This window comes from Protopterus annectens, chromosome 3.part1 (assembly GCF_019279795.1).
Source record: "Protopterus annectens isolate FY-2018-M chromosome 3.part1, PAN1.0, whole genome shotgun sequence".
Taxonomy (NCBI): Eukaryota; Metazoa; Chordata; order Ceratodontiformes; family Protopteridae; genus Protopterus; species Protopterus annectens.
In genome coordinates, this window is record NC_056732.1 from 584,815,856 (window position 1) to 584,834,415 (window position 18,560).

The 18,560-nt window shown below is 39.5% G+C and overlaps 1 protein-coding gene across 3 annotated transcripts in view; it reads left to right on the top strand.

The window, feature by feature from the left end:
• Positions 1-18,560, top strand: part of LOC122798216 (cysteine-rich with EGF-like domain protein 2-B) — a 545,426-nt gene that overhangs the window by 398,542 nt on the left and 128,324 nt on the right. For all 3 annotated transcript variants that reach the window (XM_044066981.1, XM_044066982.1, XM_044066983.1), the window contains exon 5: positions 9,605-9,781. In XM_044066981.1, the coding sequence (XP_043922916.1) occupies positions 9,605-9,781 (177 nt within the window). The remainder of the gene's footprint in view (positions 1-9,604; positions 9,782-18,560) is intronic.

Here is an 18,560-nt window from a genome sequence, read left to right on the forward strand (position 1 = left end):
GCGTCAGAGCTGGCAACTTGGCACGTAAAGATCTGCTACCAATCATTAGCGGACTGGAGTTCCACTGTGGTGACCCCTAACCGGGAAAAGCCAAAAGACACAACAACAACTTTTATACAGAAATATGTATTCTTCATAGTCATAGAGCCACAATAATACCACCATGTTTTTTGTCATGTTGTATATTTTTAATTTAACTGAAACTTGCAGTTTTGTTTTGCACTGATTGTTTTGCATGTGTTGTAGTTTGTCAGTCTCCGAAATCCATTATGGATTAAATTTGACCCTACATACAAATGATAGTCTTCTGCTGGATCTAGAGCCACTGTTTGAATCTGGATCACACGTGATGCAGGTGGACTGTCTGTCTGCATGCCATTAAGTCAGTCTATCTCCATATATAGTGTTGGAAAACTGTCATCAAAAAGTCTGTATTCCTTGTCCATCTGTAGTTTGACTGTTGCTTTCATGTTTGAGTGGCACTAAGGACTAGTAACTGTGATGGGAGTGCCAAATGTAACAGTCTTTCAACAAATGCAAAGTCTAGTACTTGGCAGTTTAGTGCAGATGATTAAGGTTATAAGCTGTTTATGTGCTTCACCCTGTAGTCTTGGATTTGATTCCCTCATTTGTTATTGGCATATTGTATGACTCTTGAGTAGGGCACTTAACTAGACAGTGCTCCTGAGTGCCTCCTGAAAGGAGGAACTTGAGTTCACTTGGTTAACAAAAAAAAAAGAAATACATCCAACTCCACCAAGCTATATGTCTCCGGTGCTGTTTTTTTTCTTTATGGCAAGAATAATTGCTGTTTGCTGAAAGTGTACTTTATACCAGATTTGAAAGTTAAACAACAGTAGTCCTGCCTCTGTTCAGTTTTGATAGTCTTTTCAGGTCCCTTGTACAATGCTGAAGACCTGTATATTATAAGAAAACAGACCCTGACCAGCTCAAGACTTTAGTAATTTAAGCCCTTTTCCTTTATGTTTGTCGCTATTTTATATTTTGTTATAATGCCTTTCATGTTCTCTTCTTTTTGTTGCTAGAGCCATACTGTAGCCCAGCAAGTTATACTTCCTAATTTAAACACTGACATTAAAGTGCCTGCTGTATGGCCATTAAATCCACATCAAACTTTGCCATTGTGATTCCAGCCTTTCACATCTTGTTGCCAAGGATTCTTGATTTCACCTTTTGTCCTCCCTTTGTCACGGTTTTCCTCTTATTTTTCATATTGAAAAACTTGCTTTCAGTTCTTTACTCTTGCAAAAGACCACTCCAAAAGAAGTATTAAGCAGTATTCTTTCTTATTGTCACTACTTAATGGAGAAGGAGTACTTCTGGAAGGACACAAGTTTTCTTTTTTTTTCTTTCTTTTTTTTGTCATTACTGAAATGCAAGTTAATCACATTTTGAGCTATGCAAGAAATGTTTTGTTTGCAAATTATTTTCTGCAAAGTTTAAAACTGCTGTATTGCCATTGCAAACTAATATAAACAGTACTTTACTAAACTTATTTTTGTAACAGGAAATAATAGCAGGACAAAATAAAAATTTAGTTTGGAATACAGAAAGGCAAAGAAGTATGCTGCAGTAAATGTACCTGTTAAAATTTTGTATAGAGGCAAGTTGAGAAAATGAAGGCACTTGCAGTTCAGGTAAATACTAACCTGGGAAATTAGATAAGAGAGGAGAGGTGTAAGGTGGGCTAGGCTGGGGAAAATGAAGTGAGACATACTCCTAAATGTCTTTGTTCTAGAATTATGGACAAAGCCAAAAAGTAATGGAGGACAAAAGTTTAAAAACAGGGACAGTTTTTAAATAGTAATCTAATTCACTTAAATAATAGAACAACAGGTTTTGCATCCATGTGCATTTTTTGACCAGTAAGAAGTGTAAAACTCAAATGTCTTGCATTAATGACGACAGTAATATTCTCCATGATCTACCAGAAAATCAAAAAAAAAAATTACTAGGGACATGCCAAAAACATCATCAGAAGAGGTTGCCTAGGACCATTGATTCTGGTAGACCTCGTCAGACAGGCTTTCAGAAATAGGTCTGTTTATGAGGAGAGAAGGACAGTTGAGCAGTAGTTATAGAAATGGACTACAGGAGAAAAGAGCTGTTTTGACCAGAGTTTCGGTCTTAAAAAGATAACGTCAAACCAGGAACTGATTATTGCTGTAAAAAAAAATGTGAAAGAATCAACAGGTTATACAACAGCTGTTGGGTTAAAGAATAACTTTAAAGCAGTGAATATACAGTGCACACTTTACAGGGGTGCAGTGCAGGGTATGGATTTTACATTAAGTAATAATGGTAATTAATCAGTAGGTTCTTGTTGATTAGAATAAAGGAAGGAGGTAGTTCATTATTAAATGATACTTGCTTTCAAGACCTGCTGAGTTTGTGCAGGTTGCTAATTTTATTTTAGATGGAACAAATAAAGATTAAATGTTGTTGTGGAAACTAAAACAAATTTTAGCCATTTGGGTATGCTGGAAATTTTTCATGTTTATATCACTAGGAAGACTGACTGTAGTTCTCCAGCTGCGTGTACTGTCTGTAACATGCTTACATTATTGCCCGTGTTGTTCCTAAAGGATTGATATAAAAGTCAGACTGTTGCCAGCAGTCCTCAAGCAACAGTGTTTTTAAGAATACAAGGAACCAGTTTTTTTTTTTAACACCTGTATCGAATTATCACTTAAGGGCGCAGGCAAATATACATTTAGATGAAAGAAAACAAACCATATTAACATATTCCCAGTTGCAAACATTTTACATCACTTATATTCTTTTATATAGTTATCAATTCAGCATTACATAAATTGATCAATTCCTGCCTTCCCTTAAACCTCACTCCTCCTCCAAAGCATTTATTCTGCATGCATTGTTCCCTTAATTTCCAATTTTGTATACAATTTGCTCCTAACCTTTTCTAAAGATCCCACTTCCAGTTCATTTATATCTGATACAATATTCCATACTTTAAATACAGTTGATTTAGACTTTAATTTCAATTTTCTAGTAATTGCTTGTTTGGCAGCCACCAGAATTAAACTTCATAAGGCCCTGCTATATCTAAGCAATTCAAATCCTGTATCCTAGCTTAAAAATAAATAATAGTTTCCTTAGTTGCAGCCATTTTCTCCCCCAATATTTATGACCGAGTACGCTGCAGGGAATGTTTAAAGTCTTCCAGCTCATTACATTCCCAAAATTTCCCAGTTACCTCTTTCTCCCCATCACACCTACATTTGCCATCTACGTGAGGAAAAATTCTTTGCAGTCTGCTTGGGGTATAAAATAACTTGTGCAAACTTCCAAGCAAAGATCCTAAACCTTCTAGACTTTGTTGCATATCTGGGAGCACATACATATGTCCTCCTATTACTTCCTTGTGAATTGCTTATCTATCTTTTGTAACCTCTTCTGATTTATTCCTGTTGTGCAGTATATTGTATGCCATACTAATTATCCTTTTCTTATTAGCAGCTTCTGTTGTAGATTCAATTAAAAACTCTACTAGAGCAGGTCTTTCACTTAGGATTCCCTTATCTCTTTCTGTTTGCCTGTACTCCGATATAAATCCCTGATATAGACGGCAGTCTCTAGCCTGAAGTCCAAATGTCTTCCTGGCTTCTTTCCATTCTATTACCTTTCCCATTCTATATATTTGCTCTTAATGCCTAGGTTATTTTGCCATTTTCTCTAGTAAATTCCAGCCCCTATTGCCTATTCTCTATAGACCTATTTGCAGTCATCCCTATTGGCAAAATCTCCTATCTCCAGTCTTGTTTGGTTAGTTCTTAGAATGCTTTCTGCTACTTTATGAATAGGATCTGCATCCACAGTTCCTCTGTCTTTATTTTTTTTAACCCCCCCACTTCATCATCATCCCTTTTCACTTTGAATTTTAGCTTTCTGCTTGTATTATGTGTGTGAGCCTTAACTGTGTAGCTGTAAAATATCCCTTCATATCAGGTAATTCTAAACAACCTTGTATTGGAAGGAGCAACTTATCCCACTTGATCCTTACCCTCTTCCCATCCCAGATAAAATCCTTCAACTCTTTATTAATTACTGTCTATGACTTCTCCTCTGGTTGATAAAAATGTGCCTGACCTGTATGCAAACCTAAAGAGATTAAAAACATTTTTACTGCTTGTATCTTGTTATCCATATCCATAAACAGCTTCCAGTTTCTCACTCTTTGTATTATCTTTTGTTTAGATTCTTCCCACATATCCTTACCTGTCGTAACATAATCCTTTTTAATCCATACTTCTAAATACTTCTTTTTTTTCGGGTCTCCATAGATATTGTTAATTGCTGGGCCATTTCATGTGTAGGTGCATAGTTTACAGCTATAGCCGTTGTTTTATCTTCATTAAGTTTATATCCTGAAAAGACTTGAAACTATCTTAAGATGTTCTACAGCACTGAGATGTCCTGCTCTGATTTTATTAGGTGCAAAATAACATTGTCTGCAAATAAAGCCATCTTTTCTTGATTACCATATCAGTTTGCCTTTTATATGCTAGCATTCTACTACTTGTTATCTGACTACTATTATTGCATTCAACTGTCATGCCTGCTAAAAATGTCAGCATTCTACTTATTGTTATTCCTTAATAATCATGTATTCATATTGTAACTTCTTGGAGCTTTTCTCCCCAGGACACTGCTGAAAATGGACACTAGCTGTCCAGTTAGATTATCCCGGTAAAACAAATATTAAATAAATAAATAAATAAATAAATAAATAAATGCATCCTTGAATTTCTGAATCCCTTATTTTCTTTGCCTGTGACTCTAAATGTAAGGCAATAATGGAGGGGGAAGAAAGACACCCCTGTTTGGTCCCACTTTTCAGATACAACTTGTCGGAAAGGAACCCTCCTACTTTATTTTTTGCTTCAGATCCTTCATATATCCTCCTAATTAACCTTATTATTGCATCAGGAATGCAAATGATTCCATTGCCATATTCATAAAATCCCAGCTAACTCTGTTAAATGCTTTCTCTGCATCAAGACCCATCAACAACTGTATTTTCATACACTCTACTTCCCGCTGGATCATCATTGTTCTGTTAATGTTGTCAACTGTTTGCCTCCTCTCAGCAAAATCTCATCGATCCATATATATCAATTTTGGAAACACTTCTGCCATTCTTTTTTGAAACGGCTCTTCTTGAACAGTCTAGTACTCATTGAGCCTTTTCTTCATTTCGTCCTCTGATTTTTTGCAATTTTATCAGTTCTACTGAACATTTTGTTTAAAGAGTCTTCCATTTTTTCTAGCCTTTTGTTACTTGAGTTGATATACTCCAGTGTTTCATTTAAATCAATTGTGCTTAGATTAAAACATTTTTCCTCCAGATTGCGGTCTTGCACTAAAGCTGGAGCTTGAACTGCTTTTTGCTAAACAGCTGCACAATTCCTCTCAGTCATTGTTTTCTCTTCACCTTTTCTACTTGATTTTCTTTCAGGCTGTCTAAGTTTCTCCTTAGCAGGCATCCCGGCAGTGAACTAACCAGCCAGTAACTGAATTTACTAAATCTGGCAGAGTTTCTGGCCACTATCTCTCAGTACTGTTTTCACACTCTGAGAACTGAATCAAGCTGTTTGATTAGTGTGTGGCCATCTTGGAAATCACTGGAACCAGTTTGGTTTTTAATAGCCAGTTATAGCTGCCTGTTATTGCGAGGTGAGACTAAACTAGAGTACTTGAGGGGAAAAACATGGAGAATTGGAATGAATAGACAGCTATATGGCATTGTTGTAGGTAAGAATGGTGGCAGAGCACAGCATGCTGTCCCTTCTCCTTGTTAGTATTATTGCTTTATGTTAGAATCGTGTCAAAGCAAGCATGCTGCCACTAGGAGCAGCATAGCTCTCAGATTTTTAGGCTATTTTATGCATTTCTGTTAACCAGCTAAGTGGATTGAACAAAACTGCTCCATTGTCAGCTTTGGCATGAAGAATAGGCAAAATGATGCATGATATGTTGCTTATTGGACAGACAATATTCCTGACTTTTTTTTTTTTTTTTTTTACAGTCAAAAGTACTGTATCTCAGAACAGGCTGCATTGCTTATCAGTGGCACTTGCAACATAAACTGTAACTAATTTTGAAAGTTTGTGTTTACTTGCAAATGTACATATTTTTGGTTTATGTATATAGTTTAAACTTCATAATCTTTTGACTTGATGGCATGGTCTTTGATTATTGTTTTCACAGGTAACTATGGGAGAATCCTAGAATTTTTCAGGAAGAGGCACTTGAGTTTCTGGGTAGACATTTAACTTGCAGAATTTTATTTTGGGTCTGGTCTGTAGTATGGGCTTCTTGTTGGCCCTGCTCCCCGTTGTCCATGAGTAGTATCTACTTCTACAGCTTTTTTAAGTTTAAGAAGTTAGGGATCCAGGGGAGACACTGGGCATGGGTCAGACTTAAGTGGTTTAAACTGGTGCCTTGCGAGCCTTTTTTTGTTCATCACTCAGTTCCCTGGAGTGACTGTATCTGCCAATAGGTGCTTCCATGTGTCTTATATGCAGGGAGTCTGTTTATCATCTTAAGCTAACTTATGGGACCTTTGCCATGCTGCCCTCCCCCCTTCAAAAATACTTTAAGATGCAAACATTTAAAACTGTTTTCTGCATTTATCAGTATAAGTTGTTAGCTATCTCATTGTATTCAAATGAATGAAGTTCAAGGCATTGCAAACTCCCAACCTTCTCTGCCTTTCAATAGTCCCTGATTTTGCCTCATATTCTTGCTCTTTCACATTATTGTTCTGGTAAATCACTAAGGATTGCATTCGGTCAATATAGCCAGACAGTAACTTGTTTCATACTTCTTATTGTTCAGATAGAACATTTTGATGCAAGGCCTCTTGCTGTACATCTGGCCTGAATTTTTGAGCAACAAGTTGAGAGGTTATGCCGTCACTCACTCACACTCACACATCCAGTATTTTGTATAGTGTAAAGCATTCATAGAACTACAAAACAAAAAAATTATTGTGCCATTTTAAAATTACTTGTCTGAAACTGTAAAACGTATACGTTACTTAATGTATTTCATTTCTTTCCATCTTTCTAAACAAGGCTTTTTAAGCTACACTTTGGGAGAGGGAAGTAAAATGGCATATCATTTGCTCCTGCAGTAGCTTTTGCTTTTAGACTTGGTTTTATCTTTCTTATTTACTTTTTTTTATTTTACACTAAACAGCAAAGCTGCATTTAGCAAGCATAAAAAATAGTGGCTGTTTGCTTCAGTTCAGTCAGTGTTACTGCCGTGAATTGGTGTGCTTGTTTTTTACCAGGTGATATTTGTAAGTGAATACCTGTTAAGTAGCATTTTTTTTCCAATAAGGTAACAATGTACATTTTGCCTGCTATGTGATAAACATATAGGGTGTAGTTGTTGGTTTACATATTTAACTGAATGGATTGTCATAGAACTTTCATGCATTGTATTATGTTGAAACTTTGCTGTTGTATGTCATTTTGTTGTGTCGTGGCACAGTTTATAACTGTCACCAGCCTGCCTTTCTTGATTAATAAATAGACAAGTAGGTTAGAATGTTGCTTTCTACATTTATCTGTCTATATTTTCATGTATACTATATGTTACCTTAAAGAAGCCTGTGACTGTTGTGTTTTATCTTAGATTTGTCACAAGTCATGGCTGAGAAAGGGGTCCTTAGATCAATCAACCAATCTTAGCTGACTAATAAATAGCCCTTAACACGCTGTCAAAGGTGAACTGCACAGCTGATAGTCTAAAATTGCTCTGCCATTTATTAATGCCATTGACGTAAGTTAGACTTGTGACAAGTTGAAAAAATAATTACACTATGGCTGTGATATCTTTCACTTTTATGATTCATATCAAACTGGCTTACATGCTAAAATGAAATGTTTATATTAATGTGTAAAGTCTCCAGTCAGTCCACACAAAAAACATTATTATGCTTGAGCATAACATGTCAGTGTTTAAAATTGTATTAGTACTTTTGAAAGCATCAGCAAAGTCAGTTAGAGTGGGGGAGGAGTGATGAAGCAGCCTTTGGCCATCTGTCTTTCTGCCCCTCATTGGGAACATTTTGTCTCAAATTTTAATGCTTATCAGTGATGCAGGACCTCTCAAAGGCACACACACCTCAGCTCATGCAGGTTGATTAGGACTAACCACACAGATGTACTTACACTGCATTGTCACCATTGCATACATACAAGTGGTAAGTAGCATAAGGAAGAAAAGGCCCTCTGTGTCATACTGATGGGCACTTCAAGGACTTTGTTACAGGTAGGGATGACTTAGGGGATTTTCAAAGAGCACAGTATTACCTTTCAACTGTCCAGAATTTTGTAGAATGTCTATGATGTTTCCTTGTATTTTTGCCCTGTCACCTGTAAAATAATTTTCTGTTAAATCACTGAGGATTATAGTCTGTCCTTAATGCCAGACTTGAGAGCTTTACACTTCATATTGTTCAGAAAATGCATGTGGGTACAAACCTGTTCTGTTAAATTTTTAAGAGAATTAGAATAATAATTGAAAGTTGTCCCTGATTTTGGCCCTTTGTCCCCCACTGTATTTGGTTTTGTCCAGAATTCTTGAACAAAGAAGTTGATAGGTATGTTGTATGATGTGTAAGAGGTTCAAAAATTAAGGATGAGAGGCACTCTAGGTAGCTGGATCTTCTATTAAATATTTTAAAGAAATGTGAAAAAGCCACAGTAATGATCATGTCTTTTCTTCACCAATGAAACCATCTGTCATGTTCATTTATCATAAACATGCAGCTGTGTAATATTTTCAGTTTTAGATGCTGAAAATGTAATGTTTTGCAATGTAGGAGGTCACATATACACACACACACACACACACACACACACACACACACACACACACACACACACACACACACACACACACACACACACACACACACTTTAACAAGTCATTCAGCATGTAGTATAGAATTGCTGTTTTTTTTTTTTTTTTTTATTTGATTGCCTCATACATGCTCACACTTGTTGACCCTCCCTATCTTTAATGACTTGTTGCTGTAGTCTAGGGCAAGCCATTTGTCATTGACTGTTTTTTTTTTTTTTTTTTTTGATATTCATAGTCTTATATTGGTTTTGACTTCACGTTGTATTTTGAGGATTTCTTTTATTATTAGTTTTCCATAGAATTATGTTTAGAATATTTATACCTATGCTGTTGACCACCTTGCAGGTAAGGATTAGTGATGTTGACTAGCCTGTTTTAGCATTGTATCTGACAATGAAGACTGTAATTGAAGCATTTATGTGACTATGACTTCATTACAAGATTAATTGGAATATATAGCTTAACAGATTAATTGGAATATATAGCTTAACAGTTTAGCAGAAAGAATAGCAGTAAAAAACGAATGAATAGAGTTGCAAGACAGACTATGAAATAAATTCAGAATTATGAATTTTTATTTTTAAGTAGAAAATCATGTTATAATTTCTTAAATCTGAATTTCAAACAGAACTTTTAAAAAAAAGCAATAAAATGTCTTCATTTTTCTGCTTTTCTTCTGTTGTAGCATGCCATGGTGGTTCAGAAAGACCTTGCCACGACAATGGTGATTGTGATGGAGAGGGCACTAGAGGTGGCAATGGAGTCTGTCACTGTAAAGCTGGCTACAAGGGTGAGCTCTGTGAAGAATGCACAGATGGTTATTACAGTGCATTTAAAAATGGTACTCACTCCATCTGTTCAGGTAAAAGTTCTCAAATTACATTTATCTGGTGAAATGTATTGTGTATAAATGTTGTGATTTTTCCAGGGTATCGTAGTGGCCCAGAGTATAACAGAATGGCATAAACTGGTGCATCTAAAACTTCTGAACTGCATAGGGACCTTTTCCTGTATTGACAGATTTGCCTTATCTAATGTTAAATATTTGTTAAAACAACAAAGAGATATGGTTCTCTATTTTAAAGATTTGAGTAGGTTATCCTTATAAAGTTGCATTATGTCACAGGAAAAAGAATGTGTGATATATTTTATTTGATGATGTTTAGCCTAAGGTTCATTGAAGTAAGAAATCGTATGCTTGAGCAAAGCTGCAGGTAGGTGCCAGTCCCCTGACCAGATCTTTCCCAACAGTCAGATACCCCTGTGGGTGTGCAGCTGCAAACATGTACCATTGCCATTGGAGCAACCCTGGATATAAAAAAGAAAACACTTCCACACCCTTATCCGTTCTTTTTTTTTTATCACTGAAGTGAGTGGACCTTCCACTAACTTTGTGTAGTTTGGTAATTTTTCCAGTCCGCAGTCTGGCAGTGATTTGAAGAATGCATCCTTTTCTGGCCTTTTATGGTACTTGGGGAGATTTAAAATTATGCTTGAAAATATGTTTTGCTTTGTGTGAATTTGTCTTATAAGCCATCTATATGCTGTTCAATGGTAATCAGTGTAATCATTTTGTTTAGGTTAAAACCACAATACTTAAAATTGTAAGCCTTTAATGTTACCATGAAGAGCTAGTAATTCACAGGCTTTTATTGAGCATAGAAGGTATCTGTTTCCTGTTTCTAATTCTTATTTTTACTTTTGTTATACTTTCTGCTTTTGTTTCTCTTGCTATTTTTAAATCCGCTGGATATAGCAGGAAATATTGGTTGAAATGGAAGGGTGAAGTTAAAAGATGGATGCTCTGTCAGGCACTGAACAGGAGTCAGAAATGGTAATAAACCATAATTTACATGCTGAGAGATTCTGTGTGTATGATGAGAATAAATGTACAAGGGTGTTGCCAATTAATATTCATATTTGTTTGCAAATCAGCAATAAAACAGTCATTAAGTCCAATCTTTTTTTTTCTGGTGTGTGTACATTTGTGTGTTTGTAGAGGTGCTTATGCTCAGTGTACTTTTTTCCTTCATGTATGGGTAGACCCTGTCTACTTTGAAGTCTAGAGAGACTCTAGGACTTTCCAGTTGCTTTTGAGAAGCTTATTGTGATAAAGCCTAAGAATATATCATCTGAGATAAATCCGTCTGCAGGTATTGTTTTTAGTCTTGTAGTCTGTGTTCTTGTTTTTGTAATGTAAGTGATTTTTCTTTCATTTATCTTCCTTAAAGATGGCTAGCCTGCTTATTAACTCATCCAGGAGTCCCAGTAACTGTCAGATCTTCCCTCTGCCGCTTGTTTCAGATTGTTGCCTCATGGATAAGTAGTCTCTCATGGCCCCCTTTGCAATTTTCCAGGCGGAAGAGAGTTTTGTTTCAAGACATTTAAGTTTCTTTCCCAACACCTTCCAATTTTCCTTAGTGGATCAGTGCACCATAGACAGAAAAAGCCCAAGTGTAAGCAGTTGGGAAAAGCATGTTGAGAGGAGATAAGGGCATCATGGTACAGAACCAAACTGACCGTTATGGAGGTTTTTTTTAATACCTCTCTGTTTCTAGTGCTCATTATTTATATATTTGCTTTTAGAATACATCATTGGTCTTCACCAGTGAGTCCTCTTCCTTGGCTGTGAACTGTGTCTCTTCATGTGGGGATACGTGAGCTTGCAGAAATGTCATTTTGCCCCAACCCTTGGCCAGCTCCTCAGAGATGGGCTTTGTTGACTGAACCCTAATGTTCCCTCTATTCCATCACTATGCACCCCAATTCTACAGGGTTCACCGAGCATGCAGAGGGGTAGCTTGAGACCTTATGGTTGGCATTTTTATCCCTGTAGATTCATTGTCCAGGTTATCTTGTGTTCTGGTACCTCTTCTAGTATCTTTATCAAGCCAGAGCAAGAAATTAAGATGGTGCTAATCATCATCCTTTTTATAACACTGTTGTATTGATATTTTGGTGGGAGGGAGCCACTAGAGGTAGGTGGGGGCAAGATGGGATTGAAAAACAGCCTAAAAATATAAACTTTTTTTACTCTTAACAGAAATTGGAATTCCACTCATGCAAGAGTCCCAAGAGGGGCAAAGTCAGATATTTTTTAAGAAAAATAAAAATTTACCCTGGGATTCGATAATGCCTACTCTGTGTACGCTAAGTGTACACGGTTCTGAGTGAACAGACAACACAGACAACTTACGCCTTCTTCCTCCGAATTTTAGTTTTCGTACTGATATTCTTGCAGTTTTAAATATTGACAGGGATTCGTGAAGGTTACCACAAAGTGTAGACTACATGTACACTTAGAATAATCTTTTTGAGTGACTAGAAAGCACAAAAAATGTGATTAAAAATGTTCTTTAATACATATCGTGTACACTTAGTGTAGGCTTTATTGAATCTGGCTCTTAATAGGTTCATAGGTGTGTACTAGGCCAATGGCCCTGGTGCCTTTACAAGCCTAGCCCATAGAAGTGCCCTGGCATCATGCCGCTGTTAGTTACCGGTACCTCTATCAAGTAGAGCCACTGGAGTGATCTCCGGAGTGAACTTTCTATTTCCCATCCACTCGTCAAGATTTCTCTTGAAAAGGGCCAGTGAGGTGCTCTGCTTGATATGTATGGGAAGTCTGTTTTAGAGCATGGGCAGTCTCTGGGTTATGAACCTGTCCCTCCAGCATGTTCTTTCTGTTGATTGTGATAATGAGGTTGAGGTCCCTGGAGTGTGTGGTGAGAAGAGATTGGGATTTCTTTAGGTGTAACATTTCCAGCATGGCTGGGTCAGACAAGGCTTGGTAAGTCAAGCAGGGATCGCCTCTTAATAGACGATATGAGATAGAAAAGCTGGAGTTTTTTTTATTCTGTCCATGTAGAGCATGTGTTTAAGGCCTAGGATCCTCTTTGTGAGGCACTTTTGTGGCCTTTCCAGCTGTTGGTATTTAGTGAGGTACATGCTAAATGGGGCATTATACATGACTGGTGTAATGATGGAAGAGTAGAGAGAGAAATGACTACCTCTTTCTTCCTGGATGCAAACCCCTTGATAATGAGATGTGCCACATAAAAGGACTTTCTGACCACAGTGGCAATGTGGTTGTCGAAGGAGAGGTTGTCAACCTGAGTCCCCAGATCTCTTGTAACACCTTCAGTGTTCAGTGGGCTACGATCAATGTGTTAATAGTGGGAACTGAGTTTTTCCCAAAGGGAATGACAAATTTTTTGGCATTAAGCTTAAGGTCATGGTTTCGACACCAGTTGTTGGTCTCAGTGAGGCCTTTCTGTAGGATGTCTACATCACTTGGGGAGTTAATAATGGCTTTCAGCTTGCAATCCTGTGCGAACTTGGTCAGCCAGAGTCCCTCCATTTTGGCCTGGACTTCTGAGAAGTAGATGCTGAACAGGAGAGGAAACAGGACCGATCCCTGTGGGACTCCACTTGTGACTGGTCAGCCATCTGACTTGGAGTCTGCTACTTTCACACTGTGGGTTCTATATGTGAGCCAATTTGCAACCCACCTAGTGATATAGGGGTTGATGCCTAGTTTGGTGAATCTGTCAATAATTCCTGAGTGGGGAATGGTATCATAGGCCTTGGCCAGATCGAGGTAGGCTGTATGGAACTGCCTTGCCCTCATCCACAGCTCTGGTGACTGACTCAGTCAACCAGGTTCAGCAGGCATGATCTATCCCTCACAGAACCAGATTGCTTGGGATCCAGAGTTGGGGATTCCCTATATCCTTGTTAATTAGGTCCTGATGATGTACTCCATAGCCTTACATATCAGACTCGTCAGGCTAATGGGGCGATAATTCCCAGGGTCTGTAGTCGCACCCCGTTTATAGAGAGGGATGACTGTAGCAGTGCGCCATTCTGTAGGGATAAAGCCTGAGTTGAGGATGTGATTGAGCAGGGCACACTGGTGTGGTGCCACTTCACTTTGTAGTTCATGTAGAACACAGCCAGGGATATTGTTGGTTCCCATGGAAGCTGTATTCTTGGCCTTGGACAATGCAGCTTTAACTTGTGCTGCAGTAATGCTGGGTGCCTGGCATTCTTCCGATATTGTGATTGGTCCTTTGGGGGGGGGTAAAGTTGGCACTGAATCAGTCAGCCAGTATGTTGGCAATATCTGTTGCCTCAGTATAGGAGGTACCATTGTGCAGTAACTCAGAGCAAATCTGGGTATTGCTGTGGAGATTCCTGATATAACTGTAGAAGGCTTTGTGGTTGTTTTAGTGTCTGCCACAATTTTGCCTTCATAGCTTGTTTTAAAGGTTTTGATGAGGGATCTCAACTTTTTGTTGAGGCGAAGAAGGGACTTTTTCCAGTCTTGGGACTTCACCTTTTTCTGCAACAGTTTCTTCCTTCTGTTGTAGAGTTTAATGGCAGGGGACCACCAGATTGGCTTCCCTTTTTTGGAGGAGAGCGTCTTGGTTCTGTTGGGTATGGCTAGTTCCATGCATTTATGCACGTGTTCGTACAGTGCACTGGTGTATGATTCGGCGGTCATGCACCTAGTTTCCATTTACGTGGGTGCCGTGAAGTTAGCCACCTCTATTTTTAGGAGCCCGAAGTCAGCTTTGAAGAAGTTTTTCATGGTGGTTACCTTTGCTGGTGGTGTGGGTGAGATGTGGATTTCCATGGTAATTAGTTTGTGGTCGGATCTAACCTGGGAGGAATTGACTATTGGTGTTGAGCAACGGCTGCTCATGTTAGTAATAACCAGGTCAAGGATGTTGCTTCCTCTAGTGGGGGTAAGAATGGAGCTGGTCCAGGGCATTGGAATTAATGAATTCCATGAAGCGTTGGGCAAGTGTTTTGGTGCATGAGTAGTTTTGCCAGTTGATGGAGGGGTAGTTGAAGTCACCCAGTATGAGAGTGTTGGGTTGGACCATAATAGTTTCCACTGTGCTTAGGAACGTGGAATGAGAGTCTTGGGACATGGTTGGGGACCTATAGCAACCTACGACCTGAATCACTGTCTTACCCACTGTTAGTTGTACCTGAAGTATCTCTGATGCGTTATGCTGTGCTACTAGTCTGGAGGTGTGCATATCCTTTATGAATATGGCGACGTCTCCACCTTTGGAGCTTCGGTCTATTTTCGGGGGCTGAAAGGTGTGGAATGAGTTGTAGCCAGGTAGCGCAGGGGTGCTTTCTGCTGCTTTAAACCAGGTCTCCGTTACAGCACAAATGTCTATGTTCTCCATTTTGAGTAGTGTTTTGAGCGAGTGCATCTTGAGATTTAGACTTTTAACGTTGAGCAGCACTACCCTCAGATTGCATTTATTTAACAGCTGTTATGGTAGTAATTTGGTCTTTGGAACACCGCCTAAAAAGGTACTATAGGGGTGGCAAGAGCCTTAGCCAGTATCTGGAAACTTAGGGATGACAGATGCAGGCCATCTCTGGCAAAGCATTGAGGTCTGTCAATCATGTTATCCCAAGCAGACAGGTACTGGATCCCCTTTGAATGACACCAGAAACTTAGCCAATTGCTGAAGGCAATCATTTCTGCTGGTCATGTGGCATTATTCAGGGCGATGGTAGGATGCGGCTAGGGTCATACCTGCCTGGCCCACATAATCCCAGAGCTCCTCCATGTCTCTCTTCATGTAGTCCAGGGAGGTACGTCTCGGGTCATTCACATCCACAGGGACAATGACACAGTCATACTTGTACTTGATTTGGAGTGACCTGAGTGCGTGTGTTATGTTTTGGATCCTGGCACCCGATCGACAGCTAACTGTTACCTTCTCCTTATTTAACCTAGTGAGTGGGACATCAGTGTGCCTCACTATCGAGTCACATATCATTAGTGGATTGGGCAAGCTGTTTTGCTTTAGGGGCTTAGGTTGAGGGGCAGACTGTGTAGGTGAGCTACGTGTCTTGTGATTTGTGCTGTGTTGTGGTGGTTGAGTGCGTTTCTGATTTGGAGGTCTCTGCTGTTTGGGTAGATTTTTATTGAGAGCCTCTGCGAAGGTGGGTGTGTGGTTTTTGTTTTTATGTGAGAGCTGTGATGGTGGGTGTTTGGAGGGCTATGTGTTCAACGTGGTATGGTGCAGGTGTTGACCATCTCCTCTTGACCATCTATTCTGGCCTTGGCTGGAGAGTGCATGTCTTCCAGTTTTGATATGCAAGTGCATCTTTCACAAGTCTGAGTGTTGGGAGGTAAGAAGAAAGGGTTGTCTGTGTACATGAGGCAGTTGCTACACTGCCTCAGAATGCCCAAGTTCACCAGGTTAATAGGAAAAAGCACAGGGAACTGACCTGTAGACATGCCAGGAGGGATGGTCATTATTAATAAGTACTGGAGCTGTTTCTGCATAGGACATTTAGTGGTGTTAGCACTTGTGTGCTACAATAATTGCTACAAGAAACCAGATGAAGTGCTAGGTGAATAAGCTAGTTAAATGCAAGAGAGAAGAGAACTAGCAAGATCTAAATGCTTTACGGCGCACAAACCCATAAAAACACAGGCTTTTAAAGCAGAGGGTTGAAAGGGGCTAGAAACCACTCCTCTTCTGGTAGTTAGGCTACCTAGTGCTTACCACTCCCACTGATACGCTGAGAGGCTTCCCTCTAACACAGAAACGTCTGAGGAATTCAGAAACTACAATACAGTCCTGAATATAGAAAATCTGTATCTGGACTGTAGTAACAGGAAAGGCGGGAAAACAAGTTTTTTTTTTTTTTTTAATATAACAGTAGCAAACTAATTTAAACAAATTAACCATTAAAAAGCTCAAAACTGAGCCCTATTCCAGAAGTCTTCAGTCCGGCAAGTTCTAGCTGTACACTCCTGCCACTAGGGTGCAGGGGAACCTTCTTCAAAAAAAGATGGCCTGGATTAGTGTTCAAGTTATACTCCAAAGACAACTTCTGCTTCTTAAGACAGAAGTGGTAAACTTCATGACACCTATGCAGATGGACAATACAGTTATGACTGCTGAATCCTACACAAATGCACTCTATAAGCACTTGCACGAGTAAATGGATTGTGCTATCCCAAACAGAACCAAGACACTGTCCTCCAAAAAAAGGAAGCCAATCTGGTGATCCCCTGCCATAAACAAACTCTACAACAGAAGAAAGAAACTGTTGCAAAAGAGTAAAATCCCATGAGAGGAGGAGCTCCCTGGTCAGCCTCAGTAAGAAGCTGAGATCCCTTATAAGATCCTCCAAGGCTAGCTACGAAAACAAAATCGCCACCGATTCTAAGGACAACCACAAAGCATTCTATAGCTATGTCAAGAATCTCAATGGCAACACCCAGATCTTCCCTGAGTTACAGCACAATGGCACAAAAATTGCAGAACCAACTGATATTGCGAACATCCTGGCAGATAGGTTCAGTGCTAACTTTACCCCGCTCTCACCCCATAAAGGGCCTGTATCTATACAAGAAGAATGAAGAGTCCCTGTAATCACAACTGCACAGGTAAAAGCAACTATATCTAAAGCCAAAAACACAGCATCCATGGGACCGGACAACATCCCAATCTGCGTTTTACACAAACTTCAGAACGAACTGGCTCCCCACTTAAGCACCTTGTTTAATCATAGCCTCACGTCAGGCTTTGTGCCCACTGAATGGAGCACAGCAGCAGTTATCCCATTCCACAGAGAGGGGGGAGCCACCACTGATCCTGGAAACTATCGCCATATTAGCCTGACGAGCCTGGTCTGCAAGGCCATGGAACGTATCATCATGGAATACATGAAGAAAGACATTGGTAACCTCCAAACTCTGGACCCCACCCAGTTTGGGTTTGTGAAAGGCAGATCATGCCTCCTGAACCTGGTCGACTTCTTTGAGGCAGTTACCAAAGCCGTAGACAAGGCTAAGGTGGTTCACACAGCCTATCTTGAGCTCTTCTTTCGACACCATCCCCCATTCTGGAATTATAGCTAAACTCACTAAACTAGGTATAAATCCCTATGTCGCAAGATGGGTTGCCAACTGGCTCACTGACAGAACCGACACTGTAAAAGTTGCAGACTACAAATCTCATTTCAAGCCAGTGACAAGTGGAGTATCACAGGTTTCAGTCCTGGGACCTCTCCCATTTGGTATCTACTTCTCTGAAGTACAGGCTAACACAGAAGGCCTCTGGCTAACAAAGTTTGCAGATGACTGCAAACTAGGAGCTACAGTCGAGTTTCCAAATGATGTGGACATCCTACAGAAGGGCCTCACTGAGACAGATGCCTGGTGTCAGAGCCACGCCTCAAGCTCAATGCCAAAAAGTGCATTTTTATCCCCTTTGGTAAAAACTCTGTACCCATGAACTTCCACATAGGTGGCAGTCTACTTAATGCCGAATGTGTGATAAGAGACTTTGGGACCCAGGTGGACACTAGTCTCTCCTTTGATAATCACATTGCCACAGTAGTCAGGAAATCCTTCTACATGGCACACCTCATCACAAAAGGGTTCTCATCCACGAAAAAAGAGGTTGTTGTTCCCCTCTACTCGACACTGATTAGACCCATACAATGCCCCTTTTGGAATGTACCTCACAAGACATCTGCAGCAGCTGGAAAGGCCACAGAAGTACCTCAGAGGATTACTGGTCTCAAACAGATGCCCTACACTGACCATGTCAAAAAACTTCAGCTTTACTCTGTACCATATCGCCTAC